The sequence below is a fragment of the Arachis stenosperma genome, chromosome 5 (genome assembly GCF_014773155.1).
Source record: "Arachis stenosperma cultivar V10309 chromosome 5, arast.V10309.gnm1.PFL2, whole genome shotgun sequence".
NCBI classification, from domain to species: domain Eukaryota; kingdom Viridiplantae; phylum Streptophyta; class Magnoliopsida; order Fabales; family Fabaceae; genus Arachis; species Arachis stenosperma.
The window spans coordinates 141,014,569-141,035,228 of record NC_080381.1 but is presented as its reverse complement, the minus strand read 5'-3'; the positions used below and the strand labels follow the sequence as shown (position 1 = coordinate 141,035,228).

The following is a 20,660-nucleotide window of genomic DNA, read 5'->3' as shown; positions in this document are numbered from 1 at the left end:
AAGGCTATTGTCGCAAATAGATTCAAGCATGTGTATCTTAGACTCCAGCCTCGTGATCTCTTCCCGAAGATCCGCCTTTTCCCTCTCCAGAGACTTAGCACGAAGATAGTTGAAGTCTCTGACGTCGTTACCCGTGTATGCTAAGAGAACCCACAACATACTGAACGCAGCGTCCTCCCTCGCATCATCCTCCAGTACCGTGTAACGACCCTTTGCACGTAGGTTTGGCCCAAACGGGTTTCCAGGGATTATAACATTGAAAGCATAAATTGGTCCCAGCACCCTGTGGAATTTTTCCTCACGGAAGAAACACGGGCTGGGTATTTTACTGTCGTAGCAATACATTGATAGCCAGAGCTCCATGCTGTTGCTAAGGGCGAAGTTATGCGACGCACACTCATCCGCCGGGATCATTGGTGCTCCTGTCAGTAAGAAAAAAATTTAGCCTTAATTTGGAATTGTTTGCCTGTCAATAATAAACTAATTGTGAATATAGTGACACTGGAGAAATGGTCATTCTGAACTTTACCGCCAACAACACAGGCAACGCGCCCTTCGAATGTTGGTAGGGTTTGGGGCGTCCGCATCGGTGATTCGACCGTGCCCGTCTCGGCCATCATTTCCGCAGTTGCCTCCTTGTCATCCTGCAGCGTTTCCATCCTTGATTCGTAGGCGTGAAGTGCCATGACGTAACTGTTGAACCCTGTGTACTCCGGTTCGGGGTGGCCGAGAATCTGCTTGTTGGCTTCTTCAAAGGAGATGTATACTCCGGTGTTGTGACCTTTCGTGACAACGAAAAAGGTGAATTGCTTCATGGTCTCCTCCATTGGGTCAGGACAAGCTGAGGAAAGCTGACTAACTTTTTGGGATTTTACGGTGGGAGGATATGGGGATTCAAAATTTGTTTCGCTTTGCTTCGGCCCCCATCATCACAAATAATGTCTTTGTAGGGTTAAGCAGTCTTCCTGGGGAAGCTTTGAAAATGATAATTTGGGTAACAACACCCTCAAAAGCATGAAATCAGCGCCTCCTCTCTTCACTCGCGTCACATCAAAATCTTTATCTGATTGATGTGTCACTGGTAATTCGACACACGTACCCTTCCCGGATCATGTAGGTTTTGGCCAAGTTGACACAAGAGTTGGTGCTGACGTGTAATGAAACTTTTAATGCCTACTTCTCCTGCACCCCTAGTACCGGCTTGCGTTCAGGCCTTGGCCACTAGGAGGGTAAAGGCTAGCAGAGTTCATTTCCCTGAAAGGGAACTATGGTACGTGAGTGCAGACGATGTTTGCTTGCAAATCCATGCTTTTTTTATGGGCCACAAACTCGTGCTAGGAGGAGGGATTTCGGCTCAAATTTATTTATTTGTTTTGAAGACAGTAGCCACTTTATCACGGGAAATATAAGGTTGTGACAGGATTAAAAGAACATGCAGAGATTTCTATACATTCGCATAAAATAATTGTACACAAATTTGGTTACAACAAATTATATATTGATATTTACTAATGATATTTACTTGTAACTTGTAGGTAACGATGAGGCTAAAATTTTTATATATGAATAATTTTAATGTGAAATACAAAAATATTTGATCATTTTGGTGTTTTACACAGTTGTGGTAGTAGCACAAAACGTCACTGACGTTTTGTAATAAAAAAAATATTTTGATCATGAAAGAACAAAACGTCACTGACGTTTTGTTAAAAAAATATTATTTTAATTGAAAAAACACAAAACATCACTGACGTTTTGTAAATGGCCATAGTTGTGTTTAACACACAGTTTGGTTCATAATGAAGGATTTTACCTCTAGTAATACAATATTAAAAAGAAAAAGTTCTAACGATGATGGTAATTTAAATTAATTCCCATTTCAAACCTTAGATATTACTTTCTCTTTTCTGTTTGTCCTTGTTTTATTGCTTTAAACGTTATATTTACACTGAACAGACATGACCAGCGAAATAAAAAGTAAATGTTAGAGCAACGATTTTTTTAAAGTCAGATTTTTTTTTTTTCAGATTGGTTCTTTGAATGGTCAACGGGTTTATTTTTATGGAATCGTATCGGCGAAAAAGACAATTTTTTTTTCCATTTGTAACACATCTAAACTGATGAAGCCGGAATTTAAATTTTAACTTAAAACAATCAGGATGTATAATTAGTATTCGAATCAAAACACAGCTTAAAATATTTTATTTATTATATTATGTATTTCTATATTGCAGTGAATCATGAAGCCAAAGTCGATAGTTTTCATTCAATAATGCTATGTTTGCATGAAAGGAAAGAAATAGACAGGAAGGAAATAGAAAGGAGAGCAAAGAAATTGAGTGGGCCCGCCAAATTTTTTTCCCTCCGTATTCTTTATCTTCAATTTTCATATTCAACCAATTAATGAAAAACAATAATTTTCCTTTTTGGATATGTTTCTTTTTGTTTATGTGTAACTTTTTTTAAAAAATGGGTGATTAAAGTACGGCTAACAGATGTTGTCTGCGTTACTGTAGCGAAAGCAAATTTCACTTTTAACCTAAAAAAACCAGATAATGTAAGCATGACCTGTAAAATGGTTATGATGGAATCTTATTTATAACGAGGCCTGCAATATTATTTTGTTGGAAACTGGCAAGGCTTCCTGCAAGGGAGCTGCGTTCTGGCCTTTGTTTGCTATTGCGTGTTCCGGTCTGTTATAAAAAACGTACTGGGCCGGATACTTTTAAACGCTTTAAAACGTTAATGGCCCAGACCCAGCACACGTAACTGTATAACAAGCCAGTTGTGTAAAGACATATCTCTGCTGGCATCTTCATAATGTGGTTCGTACACATCGCTTCAATGTCGATAATAAACTACACAGCAAACATGATTTTTTTAATTTAAAGTATCCCTTCTTTTATCTTACCATGTATAACTAGTATAGTCAGCAAGGAACAGAAGATGAAAAAATAATCTGAAGATCTTAAACACGACTTACGTTCAGAAGTAAAGTTGGCCAAACGTGAAGAAACAATTAGTAACGTTTCGCTATTAGTGTAGACATATAATATATATGGTTACGGTTTGTGGCCGTTTAGAGTAAGATATTATGGGGTGATTATGTTGGTTTGTAGCACATTGCCCACCAATTATGGGTTAAATTTCATAATAGGCCAACCGTACTGACAACCCGACTAAAATGTTGATATGTGGATCGAGTCTCTTGTCCATAAAGTTCCTCCGAAAGTTGCCAAAACCAAACCTGTTATTGAACCGGTCTGGTGAGTGGGTCACTGGCTCAATGATTAGATCAGTTGTGTTATATAATATAGATTGAATTATTTTCAAATATAATCACAGAATAGAACCCCAACATGTTCTAATAACAGAGGCAAGGCGGCCAACAGGGCCTGCAGCCTGGCCTGTGTTTGGCCTGGTCTAGTCTGGACTGATAGGAAATAGTTTAAGGCTCAAGCTATTAACTAAGTCTATATTACTTAAAAGGCCATTCGAAGTCACTTGAAAAAGGCTCTTGCGCCTGTCAGCCCGGCATCTGCCTGCAAATATATATATATGGAGACTTTTATTGTGCTACTTGAAATGCTAGTAAAAAATATTGGATCATGTGTTTCCTTTCTTATAATAATATCTTGGGTTAACTACCAAAAACGTCCCCGAATTATTCAAATGACAAAAATGCACCCAAATTTTACTATCGACAAAAATACCTTAAATAATTTAAAAACAACAAAAATACCCAACAGTAAATATATATTTTTAAAAAATACCTTAGAGATTGATTTTTGACTCAATTTTTTGCAAGCATGATTAGAAATGAGATTATTATTCTTAAAATTTGGTAATTTTTTGAATATATATTTTTTTGTGAGTTTTTAAAAGTATTATTGGTTATTAACAAAAAAATTACAAAAAAATTATATACTTAACAAAAAATCACCAATTTTAAAGATAATAATATCTTATTTTTCTAATCATGCTTCCAAAAATCGCATCAAAATTCAATCTCTAATGTATTTTTTTGTTGTGTTTTTAAATTATTTAAAGGTATTTTTGTCGATAGTAAAATCCGGGTGTATTTTTGTCAGCGTTTGAATAATTCGGGGGAGTTTTTGGTGGTTAACCCTAATATCTTTGTCCATCGCACCATTTGTGTCTGTAATTTGATATGTGTGCTTTGCATCAATGTTATCCATATTTTTGTTATTTTATGTTCTGTAACTTTAAACGTTAAAATATTTTTTACGAATAATCATTATAAAAAATAAAAAAGGCCAATTTACATGCTTCAGGCAAGGCCAGATTTAATTACAGGCCAGGCGCAATCTTCATAACAAAACCTGTACCAGGCAACAGGTCAGGCTATGCCTGACATACTCTAATACAGGGATGGCCTGTTACGAGTAAGCTCCCACCGGGCCCGGCCTGTTTCCACCCCCAGGTGCAATTGATTTTATAGCCATGTCGTCCATAGAGTTGTCACTTTAAGTATATTTTTCCACACATTTAGTTGCCGGTCGAACCAGTCCGCCCCGTTTGTCCATATTGTATTCGCGTGGCTGCATCGGGCTGGGATGGATTGGCCCACTTAGCCACTCCATGTTAGCAGTGTTATTAACAGCTGACTCAAGTTGTTGCTATCCTCTGTGAGAGCCAGGTTGGCGGAGGGAACAGTTGAATGACAAACACGTCCAGAGTTAAATATGTTGTGAAATGCATATACTTTGTCCGGTTAACAAGAGTTCAATAAAATTAAGGTTATCAATAACAATTTAATATTATTTGCAAACTTAATAAGATAACGGCTTGTTAGTGTTCAAGACGAACGGAATGAAGTTGTAGTATTTATCCACGCTTATATTGAATTTACTACATTGAAATAAAATGGTAGGTTTTCCAGGTTAATTGGTGAATAACCGATGAAATTCAATACAATGAAACTGCGAAAAGTTTTGTTGTAAGTACATCTAAAACCTTTGCTCGACGGTTGTAAAATCAAAGTATAGCCAAATGAAACCAAAATTTACAATCACACCCATACCATAACCGATTTAAACCGAAATACTTTAGATCTTATCTGATTGGATTTTTGTACCTAAGGCTGAATTGCAGCGGATGTCGCAGCGACTATCCATAACAATTCGAATCCAGTCGAAACCGAACAACGGCTGATTATATTATTATATTGACGCATTAATTAAGATTTTAATTATTAAATGTTTAGCTTAGAAAACATGTATTTGACATTATGCATAGAAGAGAATTACTGAATTTAAATTTAATTTTAAACTTGTTATTTAATATTTAGCTTTACAATTATAAATTTTTGATCTCATGTTATGTTATCGTTGGAAATGGCAACCTGTGGAAGGCAAGACTGTTCAAACTCTACACAAAATTGCTAGTGAATCAAGAAATATATTGTGAACATCGAGTAGTTTCCACACACATTGTCAAGGGGTGGGTAGCACAGAAATAGGTGGGTCAACCTGGAAGGGTCACATCAATCAATGTTGGCACAAAGGCTTCAGTCATGGGATCTGTATAAAATCAAATGTTAGCTTAAGCAAGAGAGTAACACACAACCAAAAAGAAAGCCTAACAACGGTACTCCAGCCAATTACCAAAGGCAGACATTACCCTAAACCAACAAATGGCGATAATGGACGACGGGGAGAATCTGCCGGGGGAGTCCGAGGAGACTGAGACCAATGATGCGTAAGTTAAATGTTGCTTCGTCTATGTTGCTTCCCCCCATGTGGGTCCTCAGAAGCTCACACCTTCTTCGGCCTAAAGAGTTTATCAAAATAGTGTGTTTCTTATCCGTTTAAGCACTTTTTTTAGTTTACTAACAACTTTTGACGTTGTTTTCCAGAGTTGTTCCCGTGATAGAAATGGAAACCCTTCCCAAGGTCTCGGTCGCAGATGGAACGTCGACCCTTAATCTAGAGCTAACGATGAACGTGGTACGAATGAACCGTCTTGCTGACATTGGTCTACCCTCTTTCCTTTGTGCGAAACCGGAGTTTGTTATAATGGTTGTGTAACTTTTTTTTTTGGTACAGAGCCCTAATGGTGGTCAGGGAGAAAACCTAACTGAAGATCCCAAGACCCAACATGATGGACTACTGCTCCTCGCAGTGAAGCTGCTCGAGGTACGTGACCCGTTTTTATTTTTTTTCTAACAAGAAATTTGAGTCCAACTATGTTCGATGAGATATCTATGAAATGCGCCTGGGTTTGGAACAAAGGCACCATCTTTCGTAACATATATTTTACATGCCCTGTTTTAAAGAACATGTGGTGATCCATTTTTCGTCCAAAATATTTTTAATTTATATTGTTTGACCCGAGCAAAACAAAATATCCCACGTGACCATGTCATAGCAAGACCACATTTGACCCATTCTAACATGGTGGTTAGGTCGAAAATGGTATTCAAATGCGATGTTGTTTGATGTTTGTGTTTTTTGCTTTCTTGACTGAGTTCACAGAAGATCGATGCGAGGACAGTTGCTTTAGAGGGTCGCATGTCGGCGCTGGAGCGACCAACGTACCAGACGGGGAAGTCCGTTACTGAGATCCATTCACTATTAACCACACAAGGGGCGAGTCCATCTTCAGCAGCCGCTATGCCATCCACACATAAGACCACAATGGCAGCTGATCGTTACCCGGAGGTTGAACCCAACATCATAGGGCAAAGACAAAATTTAACAGCTGTTACTAAGGAAATTGGATCACCAGCAGAACAAGCGAAAAGCTTGGAGAAAGGAAAGTGGTTGGCCATGTCAGCTGTTACTCCGTCGCTAGACATAATCGTGCCAAACTCTCCTGGTTTTGACGACGACGTCATCATAGACGAGGCACTTTCAACTCCTCGCCCTATTAAGGGCGTTGACAGTTCAGGAAAGCCTAAGCGCCCACTTGCGCAGTACTGGTGCTCTGGTGTGCCTAAAAGGACCACCCACTCTGCGACCATTACACTCGACTCAGTTGACGGAGTCTGTGAAAAGGTAACTTACACACTTGGTAGCTTATGTAACTGCCGTTCTTTATCTTATAAACAAACGACTAACAAAACATACGGGGGCTGTGCAAATTTACAGGGACCTACCGAGCATGTCAAAGTTTGAGTGCACAACAAAAGTATGTGAGATGTTCTCTCCCCCAGAAACATGCGGCATTCCACTTAAAATCCCTAAACTGGAGCCAATCGATTCTAACCATGTCGTTGGGGAAGAACAGCCTAACTGTAGGAAGGTCGCAACGACTCAGCAGAATAGCCAGACGAATGTTAATGTCTCTTCTGTAGGGGTTGGGAGTGCATTCAAACCGTATGGAATGATGAACGTAATGGAGTCTCCCGTTCTATTAATTCCACTGGCAAGAATCCCCACCGTTGAATGCTCAGTATAATACTAATTACGCATTTAATTGATTAGAACCTCGTATGCTGTGGCTAACTAACATTATATTGCCTCTTCTTAAGGGATTCCAAATGGTTTTTAGGCCAACCGTTCACATGGACCTGACACTTGACGAATGCAAGATGGCCGCTTACATTTTTGGAAAAAATGATCAATATCTGTAAGGATAATCTTTGGTTATTAGAATCTTTATAATGTAGCTAATATATTTTTTGTAGATAACGTTGTAATGGACGTGAATGTTGTTCCCCAAATTTCAGGGAAACACTGTTCAAGTTCTCACCATTGGAAGTTCCTAGAGCAGGATTCCATTCCTTATCGCCGGTTTATATGCCCAATGTTGACGTGAGTACAACCCGACGGTGCCGTTAATATTAGAAAGATGAGATACATAACAAGACTGACACAGTTGTTTCCTTTGTGCACAGATTATGAACATAATCCTCATGAGCGCCTCCATGCGAGCCTGCTGCGTTCTGCCTCCTCGTGTTTGGTACACACCTTCGGTGTTTGCCGATGACGTCATAGCAATGACGCCATTCGAGGTCATAAGGAGAAAATACATGAACAGATGGTTGCCGGCAACTAGTCGTCTAGAACACATTGTTAACATAACCTTTAACTCCAAATTTGACCATTTTTTCATTCAAGTAATAGCCTAGCATTAATTTTTGCTGTGTTGACAGGTTTTGGTCCCGGTGTGCGAAAAAACATACACCTGGTACCTGATGGTGGTGGACGTTAAGCATGGGAGGGTATACTGCCTAGATGTCACAAGATCTCCAGAGCACAAGGAGCGGAGGGAACGCAACATGCGAACCATTGTTAGTCTAAAAAGAATTTGCACAACATTCTACCTCACAACAAATTTTCCATAACTTTTACAGACGTGAATGCGGTTATCATTCCGTGCCAACTTACCCCCCTCTGCTTTTCTTTAATGCAGCTACTGTTGCTCGCCCAGTTTTTCATGCTGGAACCTAACATGCTGAGCTTTTCCCATGTTAGTGCTGATCCGACCACTTGGGGACCAATTAAGTATCCTGATGGAGTCCCAAGTTACCAGGAATGGTAATGATTTCTTTTATAATCTCTCAACTCTACCTGGCCGACGGAATTCGTGATTGAAATGACATGTTCCGAATTTGCAGCGATGATTCATGTCTGTGGATTTTGAACTGGATCCAAACAGAAGGCAAATTCAAAGTTTCAAACCTTCCCTGGCAGGTTCGTCCTCCATTATGTTACCATGTTGTGTCTCTACGAAGGAGTACATGCATTTTGACCCCATATTTTCCTTACAAGCAGATGGACCCGTTGAAATTAAGGATGAAAACTGCAACAAAGATTGTCCTTTTGGATTGTAACGAGGTGAAGGCAACAGTGGTCTCCAAGGCAGATGCAGCGTGGAGGAAGGTTATTCGCATGAAGGACTGAAAAACTTCAGAAATCTGGTAGAAACACAGATGACAACTGCATTTTGTTATAGATTAACGTTTGATTACAAGCAGGAAACTGTGATCTTAGTAGAACTCGTATTACTTGTTTGGCTAACTACTATTTCAAACTGTGTGGTACATGTATGTCTGGTTTTATTATGTGTTTCATGGCTACTTTTGAGTGTGGATACTAGTGGTCCTGTCGACAGACTAGAGCACAACATCCACACCCCCCGAGGTACACCTACTGGTATTGAATGGGGATCTATGGCCAAAACGTATTTGTACGTAGGTTATGGCAATTTGATTGCCCTTGATGTTATATATGGCTGCTGCCTGCTTTTGCTAGGAAAACTATGTGAACCGTATGCAGTTTATTAATGAATGAAGTTATAGCTATTTTAGAAGCACTAGCAGGACCTGTGTCATTTTGCAGTTGTTACATGGTAGTCGAACAAGATAAGGGATCAAAAGCTGACAGTCGATTTTACTCCCCTTCGTTAAGAAAAGGTTTAACGATGATATCTAATTGTTGCTATTTCCACTCTGAAGCAATATTACGGTATGCTATGAAATGATAATCATAAAAATAGTTTTGGAATAAATTTTAGATGTAATTAAAAAGACACAACACTCGTTCATCCATACGACTATTGATTATATGAATAACGTTTAGGAAACAATAAATGTTGGTTCGCTATTAATAATCATAGCTTAATCTGTTTAGAGTAATACTACCGTAAATGCAAGCTGTGGTCTGGTAGATTAAAGGTTTTTTATTCTTATAAAGTTTTAATATTCTTACATTTCAATTTAATTGCTTTCAAAATGTAACCTATTATGATATTTAACAATAACAATCAGCTGATTTAGGCTAAAGCTTCTTCATTCTTGAATGTGATAGATATAAAATTTTGTAAGCCAATTAAAATCAAATTTCAGATTATATATGTTTGCAACAACAAAAAATAAACAAAAAATAAGCCATATTACAGTATCTGCATTTAATGAATTGTTGACATGATTAGTTTTTTTTAACTATTACGGTATGACTGCATATAGTTAAAATACTCAATCTTAATCGGTGTACTAGTGGACCAATGAAACACCGACCATTACGTAGCTGGAGAAACCCCATCTGAAACGGTTTACCGGTTATGACGTTGAATATATAAATATTAATTAACCCAAATGGGTGAAAGGCCAAACCTTCGTACACGATTTATGTCACTTTTGGGGCCATATGGGAACACATCACGGTTTAGATTACCTAAATCAATACCTTCCTGCATGAATCCTCAACGCAGAACGTCAAAATCATGGGTAATACAGCACATAAAATGCAACTAATCCGCATAATCCCGTTCATTATGGAATTTATAATAAGAAACCACAGCTGTCCTAGTGTTCGTATGAATAAACGTCAGTACGAGCAGAGTCTAACATTGTAGCCACCAAATAACATAGAAATTAGATTTACCGGTTTATTATTAACAACATCCTTATATGCAAACATCAGAAATCAGATAATAATCGGTTTCAGGCAAACATGTCGTGCTTAACATCGTAGTTGGAATAACAGCTCACAACTAAGTCGACCATCGTCATGGGTCTGCAAGCGAAAATTTTTCCCATAACTCGCATCCAGCTTGACATGCATTTTCAGGGGGACAATTATCTGGAACAACGGCGGGTACCTGTTGCATATTAACAAGCATGTCAAAACACATAGCTGTTAAGACACTAATTAGGCAATGATAGGGAAACGCCTTGCAGCATGAACATTGTACTGGCTAAATCATACTTATGCACACAATGATTTGCATGAACGATTTGTGAAGACGCTGGCTTAATAAAAGCCAAGTTGTATCTTGTGACTTTAATGTTATTAAAACGAGGACTGCCGCTATACCATCGTCGGGCATTGTATATACCCGCAAAACAGGTAACATGTTAACACACAGTTCAATGGGAATCAAAAAATTTACACACAGACAATTGCCTGCGTGCATTAATCACTAACTGTATTTTATTTACACACACACAAATTTTCTAAATTTTTTAGAAAACATATGTGCAGGAACATAATAATGAAATACCTACTGCTGCTCCAAAAACACCGTTTAGTTGAGTTCAGAGATTTAGATGGCATTAATATTAAACCGTTCCATAGAGTTAGTTTTATTGCTAACGTCGTATACTAAATAGACCATGCAGGAATAAGTTAGGTGGTAACCTTCGTTCGCTTGCGTTTATTTCTCCCAGCAAGTGATTGTTTGTTCCTGGGTGAAGCTTGTGCGCCTCCGTTGGGGCATCTAGTCCTCCGGTGCCCGAGCTTCCCGCATGTGCTGCACTTTCTTTTCGTTTTCGGCGCAGAACCGCCTGCTTGACTCATCCGACCCGTGCCTTTTGTCCTGACACGAATGGGGTCCTTCACCCCGCAATCATTTGCTGTTGTCATATTATCCGTTAATGGTCTTAAGCCGTACTTTATTTCAAGGAACAGAGCATCGCTCATAAGCTTGTTTGAGTAAAGCTTGAAGTCTTCATCGCTCATGCAAGCAACGCGCCCTAAACGCTTACACAGCTGGGAGAAAGCACCCAATCGTGTCCTATAGGTCACACTTGGTTCAGCAATGTGTTGCTCACCACATTGGTTATGTATCTCCAATTTGGTTGCCTTAGACCACCTACGCAGCACCAGGCTTTCAGGGATTTCCACCAAGTCTAGCCTTACACAAACGGAAAGGATATGCACACAAGGAATGCCAAACGACTCCATACGCATGCAGCTGCAACTAAATCTGTTCGAGATATGGTCCCTATAAACCTTCCAATTCATCTCAGGCCTCCGAAACTTCTGAAGAGTATATGCATGAGGGTTGTCACTGTCATCAAATTCACATATTCTAACACGAACACACCGTTTCAGGCTATCCCGGTATCTGAGAAACATTTCGCGGGTGAACATAGTCCATCCAGACTTTTCCAGCTCAACGAACTCCGTTTGTAGCACAGGTGTTCCGTACCATGAACGAAAGTCTAGCTCATCCTCGGTGTCACGCAGAAAATCCACACACCTTTGAAAATTTCTCACAAATTCTAACACCCCGTACCTGCTCTCAACAAACCTCCCTAGTTTGGCGTGTAGTGACTCGCACCTAGAGGTTGTCCGTACTCCAGCAAAAAATCTACCACGAATGTATGCGGTTGCCCAAGCGTGCTTTTTGGTGTACAAGTCCTTAACCCACTCAACCTCCCTCACACCGCACTCATTTACCATTGACTCCCAATACGCTTCGAACTCTTCGATTTCCATATCTGCCAGCATGCAGTGTCTAAACATTTGTGTGAATCTCGGGTCGCTTATGTTAGCAGTCGAGTTCCTCAGCAGATGCCAGGCACACAACCGATGATGTGCGTCAGGAAAAACAGTGCGGATTGCTATACGCATCGCCGGGTCGCCATCCGTGATGACTGATTGCGGTGCCTTACCTTGCATGCATTCCAGAAACTGCCTAAGAACCCAAATATATGACTCCTGCGATTCGCATGACACCATTGCTGTTCCGAATACGCATGTCTGGTTGTGGTGGTTTACTCCGGAAAATACTACAACAGGTAGGTTGTACTTGTTGCGGCCATAGGTTGCGTCGAATGCTAGCACATCGCCGAATATCGCATAATCTTCCTGACAACGACCATCGCTCCAAAACAAGTTGCATAGGTGTTGCCCTGATCCCAACTTGTAGCGCCAAAACATTTTCCCATCCATGCGTGCCAGACCTTCCAAGTACCTAACAGCTGCACTTACGTCTCCGCCTTGCAGACCTCTCTGTTTCCGTATCTCATTATACATATCTTGCTTTGTGAATGTTACCAGGTTAAAACCCCCTAGTTGTGCTGCGAAGGACTCATAAATCTTAGGTATGCTAATCCCAAGCTCTCTCATGGTTGTTAGCTGAGCAACTTCTACCTCAGATATCTTCCTGTGTGACCGCAGATAATCAACAAGCTTCCCATACGCAAGTTCGTGGTTATGCTCCTCGACAAAACGCGAAACATACCACCTCCCACTACCCTCTTTCCTCTTTATCCTCATCTCCGCCAAACATCCACATCGGGTTACAGCCTTATGCTCCCTTTTGCGATCAACCTTTTCCAACCATTTCTTCTCTCGAAATCCTTGCCTATTACAAACAAACGTGTACCGCACTATCTCTCCAGCAGTGTTTCTAACTGTCTTGCCTCGCCTTGATGCAAAGCCCTTTAGTCGGCTGTAATTGTTGTAGAAGCCGCTTGCCTCCTGAGGTGAAGAGAACTCCATTTCAAGAACATCTTCAACTCGCAACCCATCCAAACCCAAAAAAACGGGCAACATCGAAGCCCCCCTACCTTCCCAATCGGATGACTCAGCATCTTCCTCCACTCTGGTATCATACATTGTGTCCTGAAATAACAAGACAAACATTATGCTACCAGCTGCCATTATGTGCAATGCATTCTGTTTAAATATTGCATATCCATGCATATTAACACTAAATAACATCAAAGCCTTGCATTTTAAATTAGTCAAAATGTATATCTTGCAGATGCGATCTTAAACGCATCAGACTCGTCACATCATAGTCACCACATAGAATATAACTTGTCACAGCATAACCCTCACCCATGCTAACAGTAAAACCAACTCCATGAACAATACCACCCAGCTGGTGTAACAGACCGTTCCCATCCAACTCGAACCCACCCACACACTATACAGATTGGCACGTGTACCCGTCGTACCTGTGGATTCGACACACCAGCATTGCCCTCCATCCAGTTGTCCAGAAGAGGCTCATTCCACATACACGCATCCTTGCAAAACTTGCTACTTGATGCCATTATTACCTGAAAGCCAAAAATGTCAAACTATAACAAACAATAAACAAGGGATTGCACAAACTTCTTTGCCACAGTTACTATAATCAACTTGCCCGAATCAAAACTGACTCAGCCTATCAATGAAAAATTATGACACTTACATACAACAAAAACCCTTACTTTACCACCACATCTACTATCCAACATGCTTCCAACATCATGACAGCCTCCACTTCCCTACTACATACACAAACTTCCAAAAACACCACATGCATTACAACTACGACACAAAGAACCAAACACGTTCACCGTTAATTCCTAACATTACTAACAATACAGGTAGGTACAAAGCAATTTGTAAAAAAATAAATGCCGACGGCTTTTTCTTAAAAAAACAGAGTACAATAACGCATTCTTTGGAGCAGCAAATTCAAGAGTTTGTAACCGGATTAAGCAACAAAATCGATTACCTCAACTTTTTTCACAGGACAATTTCTGCTCAATCATCTCATTGCATCAACAATGGGGTTAAAACAACATTGTCACATCACACAAATTTTCAACAACATCATACAATATCTTTTCATAATTATCGAGAACAACAACAACATCGAATTAGGGTAGTAAAAACTCCATTATTTCAGAGACAGCTTAAACTTTCAGCAACAATGTCACAATGGAGAAATTAAATTGAAAACAAAACGGAAAATGGCAGAATGAGTTCCACGCATCGACGGACTTACACAGGGCGATCGGACCCACGCGTCGACGAACACAATTGCGCGATCTCCACCGCCTTTAATTAACACGACCCGCGATCTATGCTGAGAACTGGTGCGATCGGCCGGGTGAGATAAACAACGCCTCCGCTGCGATGACCATTTACTTACATTCCAACCTCCGCCGTTATCACCGATCCACTACTCGAAGGTCACCGTCACTTTAACTACATACACAAACAACACAAACGATGAGGGATGAAGACCGTCTCGAAGCCTCCATGGGTGAGACCACAATATCAGATTAGGGCATATGGGGTTCTCCAAAACGACAGCGTATTACATCCCAAGCACTCTACCTCTTACGCCAGCTTGCTGAGGGGCTACTCGGCTTCACTTTTCCTTTGAGCTGAGCACTCCTCCTGTCGTCATTTTTGACTTTCTTCAGGGACATTCACGTCATTTCACAACCCGCTACAGGACAAACTCGAAAAAATTAACCGGCCGTACATGGATCATCAGAGATCCAAAAAAGTGGTCTGGACCACTTGAAAACCTTCCTATATCATATATGCCCGTTATATTGAGCACAAGTAAAATTTTTAATACTTCATTTGTTTAATTTCCCTTCATTTTGTGGAGGTTGCCTGACTAATTTCTACAAGGACATGAAGAGAAGCCAAATCAACAACCTATTTGATGATTCATGCACCACTTTAATTTAGTTTAATGTTCTTTTTTTTTTTTTTGGAAAACAACAAACAATGCAATGATCTTTTATATTTTCAACATGTGATTACAGCGCTAAGCACCGCCCCAACCAAAAATAGATATCCTTTTTAAATAATATAAATAAGACAAAGACAAAATATGTAACCAACCACTTGTTTTATTTAGGTTAAATTTATCCAAACTGGGAAAATGAATAAAGTAAAAAAATATAAAAATTTCATTATTCTTAAATTTGATTAAATATTTACTTTCTTATTTTATTAATATTTAATTTTATTAAATCTAATAATTTATCATTAGTATTTCTTTAACTTTTTCATAACAATTAGGGCTGTCAAACAGGTTAGCCTGACTATTTAAGTTCGGCCCGTTAAGTTCGTGGGTTAAATGGACTGGTCCGTTTTATTCACGGGCAGAATTTTTTAGCCCGGACCATTTATGATAAGTCCGATGGGTTACACAGGCCAACCCGTTTATCATTTAATTTTATTTTTTGAAAAATATTTTTAAAAAAAATACCACTTTTAAGTAAAAAAATTTTAAAATAATTTTTTTTAGTTGATTGATCTGATTTTCGGATTGAATCGGGAGAAATATCAATTAAAAATACTGTTTTTTTTTTAATATAAAAAAAATGGACCACCCGTTTAGTTCGCGGGTTAGTCCGTTTAACTTGTCATTTTTTCGGGTAAATTAGATTCATTTCGTTTAGCCCGAAATTCAAACGAGCTTAATTTTAGAGGTAAAATCTGCTTATTTAAATAGATAAACAGACTGTCCAATAACTTTTGACCGTTACATTATGTGTAATTCAAAAGACTTATTAAAGTAAATGAGACTTATTAAAATAAGAAGATTATGTCTAATTCAAAAGACATTTACAAAATTAGATATTAATTCATTCAATTGATAATTCTTTGGCATGCAATTATGCTAGCAATATAATTGTTAGGTTGAAGGATAATAATAAAGCATAATTTAATTGTACATTTATCTTCCTCTTCCTTAACTATATATATTCTCTTGTATGTTCTTTTTTATCTTTTAGTTCTGTATAATACAACATTTTTAATTCCAATGATAAGAATATGGTTGGCAAGCTAATCATTGTTAATCCAAATGACTAATAGTGCTCTAAATAAATATATGCCAAACTCCTCACCCAGCCAGCCAAAACTAGGTAGACCATGCAAGATATTGTTCTTTAGTTAAGGGTTAGTATCATCATACCAATTCTCAGCCTCTAATTATTTTTTTTGTTATAAACTTCCTTCATAGAAAACACTTTTTTAAAACGTTATATTGTCCACTCCAAAAAATAATTAAATAACAAAATATGTTTGCTTAGTCGGCACTCCTACAATTCTAATGATGGCTCTGTTCTATCTCTCCTACTCTTATCAAATGAATCATTATTGGTGTCCTAATGTCAATAATACTTTGGAGAAAGACGGTGAATTGATTTTTTCAAATAATTTAAACTATTAACTTTTATTCATTTCTTATAGTATTATTAGCTGACCGTTAATTTAAAAAGGATAATATTTTAAATAAAAGTGATTACTTATATAAAGTTGTTTTATGTAAAAATAATAGATAAAATATAAAATATATTATAAAATATAGTTTAATTAAATATGTAAAATTACCTAATAAATTTTAACTATCACTTTATATAAAAAATATTTTAATAATTGCCGTAAATAAAAAACGACGACTCACATATAATTATTTTTAGAAGAAAAAAATTATTAAATAATTTAACATATTTAATTAAATTATTATTTAATAATTTTTATTTATTATCTTTATATTAAAAAATATGAATAACTGAGTGATGAGGTGGAAGATAACGAGTAGTTTGGTTTCGTAGCTGTTGGGCTCCAAATCCAATAAGAAAAAAGGAGCTACAAAGAGGAGGGTCCCACAAGCCCAAAATGTGAAACGGCGAAACCGTCGAGTCGTTTGGAGCCACAACTTTTGCAGCACCTGCTTCTGTGAATTCCAGGGTCAACCACGTGTCCAACACTTCAAAACACATTCTTCAATACTTGCACAGTAACTCTTTTGTTTTTGACTGTCAAACCCCACTTTTTGATTTCACTAGTACTATCCTCTATGTTTTTGTCAGTAATTACGGTACTCATCTTTAGTCGTTTCATATTTTTTCAAAGTGTACTTTTCCTTTCTATTTTATTTTACTTTGAATGTTATATTGCCTAAAAAGCGATATTTATTTATTAAAAAGATAAAAAATTAATATTTAATTTAAAAAATATAAAAATCAATTATTTTTAAAATTTAAAATTTATTATAAAAAATAAGTTAAACAAAAATTAGGTAATAATTGATAGACACCATAAAATTAATTTTATTTTATTTTTTTTATTAAAATTAGAGAGACTTAAATCTACGATTTCTTAAATAAATATAAAAAACTATGCTATTTGAGCTATAATTTATTAGCTTTTTTTTTTATTTTGCTACATAATAATAATAATATTATTATTATTATATTAAAATAAGCTATTAAAATTAATTAATAATTATTTATATATAAATATATGTTTGGTTTAATTTATTTTTAATATATATTTATATTTCAGTATGTATTTTATATAAAAAATACTATTTGTAAACTAAAATTAGTAATTAAAATCAATCACCAATATATTTGTATATAAATATATATGTGATTTAATTTATTTTTAATGTATATTTTTATCCTCACATATATTTTATACTGATAACTAATTTTAATAGCTGATTTTAATATAAATATAGTATATCTCATTTTATATTAGTAGTTGAATTTGATAATTAATTTTAACATAAAAATATTATTTATACAACTAAAATTAACCATTAAAATTAACTACCAATATATTTATATATAAATATATGTGTAATTTAATTTATTTTTAATATATATTTATATTTTAATATATTTTATATTAATAATTAATTTTAATGATTGATTTTGATATCCACATAATATAGTCCATTTTAAAATATACACTTAGCATAATAATGCAGCAGTGCAGCACTGTGTGTCTATAACTAGAGCTGGCATTCCCAGTCTAAATGGAACACGTAATCACTTCTCCATTGAGAAGTCGACACGTGTGTAAGGGGGGGTGGTCAAAGACAAGTTGTCTGCTGGTTATGGAAGCCAAAGTGGTCCTCGAACATTGAATCATGAATCATGAATGAACCAGAAAGATATACATTCTTTTTCATTAGATTAGATTTGTGGACCGAACAGTATGTATGCAATGCAAACTGCAAAGCAAGGCTACTCATTATATTATGGGCATTCATCAAGAACAAAAAATATATGACAAATTTTATTCATTTTTTTCTGGCTATCTCTTTTAACTCTTGCTGGTTTAATTAGCTAGATATATGAAAGGTGAAACACGTTTTCAAATTGGACGCATGAAAATTGAACAGGATGATATTAACGATATAAAAAAAAATGAGGTAACGACAGATGCTGCCAGTTTGACCATATGATAAGGTTTTTGTTTTTTTGACAGTGAGCATATGATAAAGTTAGTCACCTCTCTACTGGCATTTGAAGAATCCTTGGAAAATATTTTCAGAATCTAATTAAGCTTATTTTAAATTTTTAGTAGAAATATTTTTGTTTTATTTTGAGTTCTTTAATATTATTAGGTTAAAAAAAGCATTTTTTTATTTTTTTTACCAGAAAATAATTTTTTTTTATAAAAGTAAATTAAGATATCAACATTGTAATTTTGCTCTGTACTCCGTATAATTTGTTGCCAAGTCTTATTTGGAAGGAATTTTTTTTGCCCCCATAATAAGATAACCTTGTATTTTGTTGGTAATAATTTACGTGAATCATACTCAATGAACTTTGATTTGAATACAACTGTTAATTGCTTAACTAGGTATTCCCTGTGAGTCACAAATCCACCTGTTTTGTTACTTAGCCAAAAATAAATGAGAATTAAAGACAACTCATGGGGAAGCAAGTAGAGTAGTAGTGAAATCCAATGGATTCATGAAGTGTTCAATAATATAATGCTGGGCAAAAGAGTAATTTCAAATTCTCCATGGCTCCACGGAAGTGGAACGATTATTACTGAAAATATCCATCATTTTTGTGCTTGATTTTATTTATTTTAAATAAATCTGTGAACGTTTTAGAGGCTTCAACTTTATGTGATAGCTAATAAAAACAACATTATTTTAATAGCTAAGTGCATTACCATGGTTTATAATTTCCATGAAAAATAAGTTTTGTCCATGCATAAAACACCTAATTTACGGCAATTTTTAGCAATATCCAAAAATGGCATTAAAAAAAATAAACTCGAAGAATTAAAAACCTAAAAGGTGTAGAATTGAAAATAATGAGCAACTTGGCAAATGTGAATATAATCCGTGAATGGAAGGGATATAACTCACATAAGCCAAAAACCATGCAATATAGAATATTCTAGAATCTACAGGGTAAATAATGACAAAACAAACAATTTTTTTAAATAAAAGTACAAACAAATTAAATCAAAATGAGAAAAAAGGAAAACTAGAATGGTTATTATTACTCATGGATTTGATTGAGAAGTGATGCAAGCGCTGAAGCGCTAATTAATGAAACATTAAGAGTTATGTTTTTTTTTTTATTTTCTTTTTAAATATTGAGATTGATAAAATAAAAAATAAAAATCTAATTATTTTTGAATTAAAATAATAAAACATATATATGACTGATTTTAAAAAATAATGATATATGTTATTTTTTTTAGAAAAAATGTATAGTTTAATGTATTTCTAATAAAGAGTGACGTAAGTATATTTCTAAAAAAAATTTCTTTTTAAATTAAAAGGTTTAAATATATAATATCAATATAAAATAATTTTATATATATTTTTAATTATATAATATTATATTAATAAAAAATAATATTATATATATTTAATAATATAATATTATATGAATAAAAATAATTATATTTTATGTTAATAGTATGAATAATCCTATAAAGAAACGGACGTAATTGTTCTAAGAAAAATCTAAAAAATCGATACTTTTATTAAGTTTTGGCCAACACTTAATCATTAAAAGAGAAAATTGAGTAATTTTATATTATTAGATATAATTTTACACTATTAAAAATAGAAAAAAATTTAAAATAGTCCTTAACAATTACCTTAAAAGACAACGAAATTTTTGACAAAAAAAAATACATAATCCAACCCTGAGCTTTTAGACTGATTAGGCCCTATACACAAAAAAATCAGTGTTGTTTTTTTGGTACAAGAACTAATCAGTTTAAAAAAAAATATCAGTGGCCGGATTGAATATTTTTTTCTTAAAGACCTCGTTATCCTTTCAAAATAATTGTCAGGATCCAATGAAATATTCACTCTTAAAAATATTATTAACGGATAATTAATGCTACAAATCACATTAAAATACTTATTAACTACTCCACACT

The 20,660-nt window shown here is 35.9% G+C and overlaps 1 protein-coding gene across 1 annotated transcript; it reads right to left on the bottom strand.

Moving 5' to 3' along the window:
* Positions 1-10,476: 10,476 nt before the first annotated feature.
* Positions 10,477-17,230, bottom strand: LOC130981588 (protein FAR1-RELATED SEQUENCE 5-like). Its single transcript, XM_057905169.1, has 5 exons — positions 17,021-17,230; positions 13,852-13,872; positions 13,661-13,765; positions 11,109-13,376; positions 10,477-10,569 (listed from the first exon to the last, which is right to left on the bottom strand). Exons 1-5 carry the CDS (start codon positions 17,228-17,230, stop codon positions 10,477-10,479), a joined length of 2,697 nt encoding a protein of 898 aa, XP_057761152.1.
* Positions 17,231-20,660: the final 3,430 nt, after the last annotated feature.